General features: G+C 33.2%; 2 protein-coding genes across 7 annotated transcripts in view; one reads left to right on the forward strand and one right to left on the reverse strand.

The window, feature by feature from the left end:
- Positions 1-3676, forward strand: part of LOC125057040 (protein pangolin, isoforms A/H/I/S) — a 124218-nt gene extending 120542 nt beyond the window's left edge. For 3 of the 6 annotated variants that reach the window (XM_047660463.1, XM_047660465.1, XM_047660464.1), the window contains one exon: positions 616-3676. In XM_047660463.1, coding sequence (XP_047516419.1) covers positions 616-976 — 361 coding nt within the window. In that variant the 3' untranslated portion in view covers positions 977-3676. The remainder of the gene's footprint in view (positions 1-615) is intronic. The other 3 variants (XM_047660466.1, XM_047660467.1, XR_007118160.1) reach the window with 2 other exon arrangements.
- A 1523-nt stretch (positions 3677-5199) lies between these two features.
- Positions 5200-6993, reverse strand: LOC125057320 (protein FAM234A). The gene has a single exon (XM_047660964.1). It carries the CDS (start codon positions 6796-6798, stop codon positions 5467-5469), a length of 1332 nt encoding a protein of 443 aa, XP_047516920.1. The 5' UTR covers positions 6799-6993; the 3' UTR covers positions 5200-5466.
- Positions 6994-8210: the final 1217 nt, after the last annotated feature.

Raw genomic sequence — 8210 nt, forward strand, 5'->3', positions numbered from 1 at the left:
TGAATCGTTTGTTGTTTTTATAACATTTGACTCATCAGCTAGACAATTTTTAGCTTTGAGGCAAATGCTTGTGTGTTACATTGATTTCAAATTTCTATTTTTAATGCAGTTTTAACATGTACACGTAGTATGTGTAAAATTTTTGTTTAGCAAATTGTTGAATGCTTTTTTAGTTTCAATAAATATTGAAGATTTGCTTAAAACATTTATTTAAGTGTAGAAATGTCTCGTCGTTGTTCCGTATTCGAATTCGATGTTTTTTTGTTTTTTTCTTATGCGGCATGAGCGTCAATTAGTATTTTGTGTGTTTCTTTAACAATTTCTTTCGCATGGTTTTAGTTAACTATTTTGTTTTTGTCGTAGGTCGTTTCTAAAAAGTAGAAGAGTTTTTTGACGTACAGTAGTGGTTTGTAATCTCAACCTTGTAAATTATTACGATCATCCGTCAGAACTATTTAAATAAAGATGAGCATGGTTCGATTAGGAAAACGAAGTCGAAATACACTATACTTGTAATACAAAATATTATTATGAAAACTATTACTGTATTGTCGATCGTATTAATTATAAACAGTTTATTCATTAAAGTTAACCGACTAATTGGCAACATTTCAGGCGGAAGAAGAAGTGCGTGCGGTACATGGAAGCCCTCGCAGCGGCCGGAGGGACCGTCCCCCTGCCCATGCAGACGCCCCAGTCCCCCTGTTCTGAGGAGGATGTCAAACTGGAGGAGATGTCCGACGCCTCCAGTGACGAGGCAGACACTCCTCTCAACTCAGCGTCGAGCCCCGGAGGGCTGAGCGCTCTTTCTTCTCTTGCTTCACCGGCCTCGGATCCGCCCCCTCCGCCCCGCAATCCTGTCGGGACGAATCCCCGGGATGCGAATAACCCCCTTTCCGTGAATCAATTAACTTCCCAAACGTGGCCGCGCGCTGCGCAAGCTAGGCCGGGACATGAAGTGATATCTGTGTCATAGTGGTGGACGTCCGGTGCCAGCCGACGCACGAATGCGACTGAACGTGGACCGGCGTAAATTGTGAATTGACTGTTTTAACGTATACCCTCGGATGACTTTGATTCGTATGCAACTATTGTCCACATATCTTGACATGATTGCAAATGATGTGTTACAATTGTCAAATTATCTCCATCGACATAAGTCAACAAGTATCATATTTGTAGTCTTATATCGATTGATTAAAGTTTGTCAATTGCGTTAATATAAATATTTTCGAAAGATATGTGGGTAGTAATGAGACGTTTATTCGCACTTGTTTCCATCATATCAAAGTCATTATTGAGTATATGTTGCGTTCTCTGGACCTTTGCTGTGATCAGTCGTAAAGTGTTGTGTTCAATGCCATCTGTTTGTTTGGTCCGGAACTTGGTTGTGATAAAAGGTACCAAGAAACAAACTCTGGTTACAGCGTTATTCAAAGGTTATAATCGGGTGCTAATCCAAACGGGTCTTTTATGCTTTTTAGGAATACCCATATGTGTGAACATTTATTTTTAATTCAGCTTAGAAATCAAACATATTCTTTTTACAATATAAAGTAGATTTTTAAGCTTTCTGGCCTAACAGTAAACCCGACCCCATGTGAGGTATTTCTGAAAAACATGCCGTTCTGTAAGCAAATGTACATTAATATAATCTTGTATTCGAAAAATTATTGTAAAATATATCTTAACATTACCACATTAGTCCCGATAACAGTCATTTCAACTGATCTCAGATTTATAAGCACTTTGACATAATTTCCTTTTCTCTTTCCAAACTTGAGTCCAATGCAAAGTTGCCATTTTTACATTTCATTATTCGACCTTATTTCCTCTATTGTTATAATCCTTTGTCTAGAAAATTGTGCATACATAAAATGATTAGCATTTTAATATGTTATTATTAGTATTTCAATTGCATATTGAAAGCAAACCATAAGCGCTATTTTTTATTAGTTTTAGTTTTTGACAAATGGCAATCCTAGTCTAAGATGTCATCAGACTAGTCACGCCTTCTCGTGCCATTATAATTGACGTGGGCAAACGCCGCCATTTTTAGTTTTGGACTCATAAGTTCGGATATTTTTACCGTTTGATGTCGAATCGCACAGTCGTTATTTCCTGTTCATAGAGAATGTGTTAACGTTTATTGTTTTTGTTACTGATATTCATGTTTCTTACTATTACTTATACTAGTTTCTTAGATCTATGGACCAAGTTTATATTTGTAAGGCATCAGAACAGATACAGAATCTTTCGAATGTCGAAAAGTTGCAATTATGTATTTGTTACATTATAGTTAAAAGTGGTTATGGCCTTTACTTTATACTTACACATAAAATTCTAAATGTATTATTTTTTTATTATGGATTTGATGTCTTGACACATTATCTGTGGACAGATGGCGTTACTCGCCAATTTGCTCTCTCACAGATTAACAATCCTAACCTCAACGGCCTGCACTTGAAGGTTCCAGATAGTTTTAGAGTTTAGTTTATAGTCCTTCGTGTATGTATGATAATATTTTAAGGTAACGCGAAGGGCAACTGTTTTTCCGTTGTGCGGAATCGTTAGACTGTCTTAGGTTAGAATAGGCACATTGTATGAGTGGTTTATGATATTTCATAGAAAATGCTCTTTTATCGACATCGGCATGTTATTATAAAAGGATGAATTTTATGTTTTCACTTTGAGATTTTTTTTTAATAAATTTTACAGTTTATATAGAAGAGCATTAGTTACGAAATATTAGTGTATATTATGTGTAAGTACATGCGGTAATTGTATAAAGTAGGTTTACTAACTGTGTCATATTAGAGATAAGTGTACTATTCTACTTACATATTCATATTACTGCTATATAAACAAAGGAAATTTTAAAATATTAGTTGAAATACCGACTCTTTCCTTACATATCCTGTGTATAACTTATTTCAAGAGTTAAATGTACATAACTTTGTAATTGAATTTAGACATTCTCTGGTGAAATTGCATTTACTATTGTATTTAAATGTGCCCACGAATGTTCGTTATCCACAACTTTTTTGTTAATTAATTTTTTTATTGTTATTATTAAGAAGTTTAACGTTGTTGATGACAATATCGAACAGAATAACAAAATTATGAATGAAATCAAAAATTTTGCATTGACTTATTGGGAAATCGTTGACGAATAAACTACAGGATATATACACTTCAAATCAGATTGACTTTGCATGAATATAATGTTGTGCAATACTGGAATTATTATGGGTACTGTATATTTTTATGTAATGTAGCTTTTTCCGTAAAAGTACGTTTAAGTTTTTCTAATTGAAATTTTATAATTTCGGATATTTTATGTTCAGAAAAAGAATTATTTTCGTTTTTTTATATAAACGTGGTGCGGCATGTGCCAAAACAGTTCGCAATGTAATGGACAGTAAATTTATAATCTGTGCCAAATTGAACATTGGGCTTATGTCCTATACCTCTTAAAGCTCTTAAACCTTTATGTTGATAGATTTTATAGGTTGTTTTTATTGTTAAGATGGTAAAGACAGACGGCATTAAGCCAACTATTATTATTTTTTTGTAGGGAAAATTTGTCAAATTAGAAAACTCAATTATTAGGTCTGGACCCATGTCTTGTGTTCAGTTGAACGAATATTATTTTAATAAACAATATTAAATTGTATCTATGGGTTTTATTAATTTACATATGACCTTCAATACTATTCCTTCTTTCGTTGAACTGTATTAAAAGTTGTAGAGTTACGCCATCTATTGAAACAAAGTAAAATAACGCTTGATTTCAAGATGTTAGATAAAAAATGCCCAAAAAATGCTAACGTTTCTCGCTGCTTAAAACAGATGGCAGAATAAACCCCTACAGCTTAATATTATTTTAAATAGTTAAATGTGTATTGTGACGCCTTCAATATTTTGTTTACTTAAATAAACATATTTATTGATTGATTGAACTTTTTCTCCAAGGAGAATAATCCACTTTGTAATAATTATAGTTGAAAAAGTTGTTCGACGAATATGATATAATAAAAAAAATTGCAAACTTACTAGTTGGCTGTGTATTTAATTATCAGAATTAGTTAGTACCATTATCACCTTTTATTATAATTATATTTTCTTGTAGCATGGAAATCGTTAATGCATGAATTTTCCAGACTATCTTCGCCGAGCGTCGTCGAAACCTCTTAGTAGCTATACAATGAATTAATCAACACAATATCACAGACAACCTAATTATTGCTAACTAATTTGTAGTAAGTTTTAAGTATACCAATATTTACGGGTTGCAGACCAAGAGCTAAGCTAAGTTAGTTTAGCTTAGCTCGCATAGCTGACGCAGTTTTACATACTTGTGTGCAGACTGCAAACTATGCGAACTAAGCTATGTGAGCTAACTAAAATATGCGAAGCTAAGTTAGTTGTGTATGCCGATGCGCAGCTACACGAGCTAAGCTAAGCCCCTCCCGCTACCCCGCACACCCTTTGCACATCCTTCGCCGTACTGACTGAGATTTGGCTTAGTTGTTGGTCTGCACGCTATTTATTTCTAGCTTAGCTTAGCCTAGCTTGCTTGGCATAGCTTAGTTTAGCCTTGGCATAGCTTAGTTTTCGATCTGCAACCGGCTTAAGGTTACAGTATATATAAATAAAACAATTTATTTATATTTTCTAAATGATGATATATTTGCAGTTTGAACACAACTATTAATTAAATATTAAGATCTAACATTAATTTATTAAACATATTTCAATTTAATTATCATAAAAATATCACACATATGTTTTCCGAGTCTATAGCTACAGAGTACATTAAGTAATAAATTTTAAATATTAGTTCTAGAATTATCAGGATTAATACAAAGTTAAACTTGGTCTTTGATTAAATATTTTGAATTTTTGACTAGAAAACACACAAGCTAAATATAGGAAGCAATTACTTTAGTTTTCAGCAACAAAGAGTTTCGGCAATTCAGTTTCAAGTTGGATAACTCTCACAGTTGATGTCAAATGCCAACTATTATAGGCCCTTTCCTTTTTTGTATCATAGGCTTCAGGAGCCATAAATGTACTATAGTATGAGATCAACTCATGAGATTGGTCACCATCTAGATCTGCTATAGTTAGGGATCTTTCCTGATATTCTAAATCAGGTTGGCAAGTAGGTAAAGGGGCATTGGAATTCATTTGGCCTCTTACACATATTTGTAGAATATCTGTTTGGCTGACGTTAACATGTATATAAGTTTGCAGTTTATCAAATGCAACCAATACTATTCGTTCTGATATGTCATGGGCCACAAAGTTGTCATATTTTATGAATGATGATATAGATTCAATGTTAACAGTTGGCCGGTGATAAAATATGTCATAAGGATTTTTTGGGCTTGTATTCAGCACATTATACCTTATCTCATCGAATTTGAGTGCACCCTTAGCAAGGTGTGCACTATTCCACTGTCATAATTTTAAAACAAATCCCCGAATAGAGTTTGGGAAAGCAAAATAACTGGGCTTCATTGCAAACACGTGATTGGCAGTGTATTCCCAAGTAACATTTGTTGTTCCATTTCTTTCTAATAATAATTTCAAATTTACTTTACATGTTGTTGGACAGTCACCATAATTTTCCACTTTTAGTTTACCAGGTCCATTTGTGAATATTTGTTTTGTGTTGCCAATACTTTTCTTCAAACTTAAATTTATCTTTTTTGATGAAAATGATCCTGATGTTGTATCATTGGTAAAGTGGTCTAGTTTTAAGAGTTTTTTATATAATTCTGGGTAGATGATTTGACGTACTGCCTCAGAAGATCCATTTTTACAAATGTAAGTGATATTTCCAGTTTCAGAAAGTAGTTTTACTGATAAGCAATTATCAATAGTCATTGGATCACCAATGATATTTCCTGTTGCACCTGATATGATGAGAAGGGAATTGTGGTTTAAGCTTGGATAAACAGTTGCTACTGTTGCCAAATCAGTTACTTTATCCTTATCCATATCCTTTATAATAATAGGGAAGTCAATGGACACAATTTTGCTAAATACTTTTCCTTGTTTATGAATGTACCAGTAATAAGTACCAGATAAAGGATTTAACGCAGCAAGTAATCCTTCTGTTCCTGATACTATACAGTCTTTCTGATTATCCTTATTGACATCTAGAAGGTTACAATTAATTTCCATTGGTATTCTAGTTTCACGAGTGTACCATCCAACTTTACCAGTATTCCCAACAATGAGTAAGACACCATTAACATTATCATTATTGTTTTTGTTATCTTTCATATGATTTCCACGGTATATGAAAATAAGATTCTTAGTTTTAGGAATAGCTCCATCAACAACTTGCACAGCACCAGAGAGCTCTATTTCATCATAAGGTAACTCCCAGTTAGTACTTTTGTCATGCCATTCATTATTTGTACAACTACCAACATCTGAACATGGTATGCCCCATAAGAAAATAATAACAGTGAAGAGGCAAAGTAGTATTGAGGCTATAAACGCGCATCTACGAGGGAAAGACATTTTATTAGCGACATCAGATTGTAAAAAGCTTACATTATCCATTGTACTCTCCATTGTATTGAGATTCGTATTATAGTCGTCTAGCTCACTCATACTGTAGTTTTTAGAAGATTGTAAACCGCTGTTGTAATCCAAATTGCTACTCTCTGAGGCCTTAATTTTAAGAGCATTTTGAAATTTTTGATCATCTTCGGATTCAGAATCCGATACTAGTTGTTTCAGTGGCGCATAAGTACCGCCGTTTCCATTTGTTGACATTGCTATAAAGATGGGATATTGATGTCTATTACATGGCTACTAAACAATGCAATATTATTGGAACATTATCAAACCTCAAACTTTAATACTTATATTAGCACTATTATATTCTTATTTTCTATTTTGATTCTCAAAAGTCAAAACATCTAAAACTTAAAATCAATACGGCGCGACCTACAAATTTGACAAACATTAATTTGTCAAGAATTGTTTTATTTTGTCAGCTGTCGGCACTTTGCAGTTGGAAAACCTTTAATAGTATATGTACTGCCGAAGCGAGTACAAACTACAAAACCTTTAACTTTTGGGAGTGTTAATTTTTTTTTTAAATAAATCCCTTTTATATGAAAATACTAGCCTGTACCTACCCTGACTCGCTTCGCTGTGGCACATTGCGATTGAATCATGAATAATTGTTGATGATGATGATGGTATTAATTTATCCCTAATGGGAAAGGCAATTGAATGGTTGAGAAATGAGAAACAAAACAAAGAATACATTTCATATAAGTTTAATTTTGCAATACTTGTGGACAAAAAAATAAAAAACAATAAAAAAAAACACAGATAAAAACAATCCTTGATGCGGATTATATATCATGTTAAAATTTCAGCTCGATCGGTGTAGATCTTTTCATCAAATTTTGGCTAAAGTAATAACGGCTAGACATATTGTGAAACAGTGTCGGTGTACCTACATAATTTGATAACGAAATCATTAAATAATTATTAGTCCAAGTTGTTGAGATGTTTTTCATCAAATTAAAAATTCCATAGAACATAACCCATAATGATCATGAAAGTGAAGAATTTATTGAATCTGAGGAAATTGGTGTTGTTGGCGAAGAAGTAAACACTGAAAGTTGCGCAAGTGATAGAGTTTTTTAAGATCGATCATTAATTAGACACCCTAGTAGATTCAACGATTTTGTTATAAATAGAACCGACCTCATGCAGAGAAGCAATAACTAGTTCAAAAAAAGATTTAAGGATTAAGGCTATGGATAGCGAGATTAAACATCTTAGATATACGTGGATCTTAGAATTGTTACCAAAAAACCGAATGTCTATACTATGTAGGTATTTCGCATTAAGTTAAAACCTAAGGTTCTGAAAGTTATATAGGGATGAATTGTTCAAAAAGGTTTTCAACAAAAGAAAGAAGATTACGAGCAAACCTTCTATTACCAAAAAATATTTAGTTTCCTATATCTATAACAGTTTATTTAATAATGGACTTATAGAAGTAAGTTTAAGGGTGAGATTCAGAAACGAGACAGCGTGAACTCTAGTTGGCATTCAGACTTAGCGGCATATATAAGTCTCGTTTCTGAATCCATTAAGTAGGTACTTAAAATTCCCAGTCTTAACAAGTGCTGGCTCTGTTTTATATTTTATCCGTTCCTATGAAA

This window comes from Pieris napi, chromosome 16 (genome assembly GCF_905475465.1).
Source record: "Pieris napi chromosome 16, ilPieNapi1.2, whole genome shotgun sequence".
NCBI classification, from domain to species: domain Eukaryota; kingdom Metazoa; phylum Arthropoda; class Insecta; order Lepidoptera; family Pieridae; genus Pieris; species Pieris napi.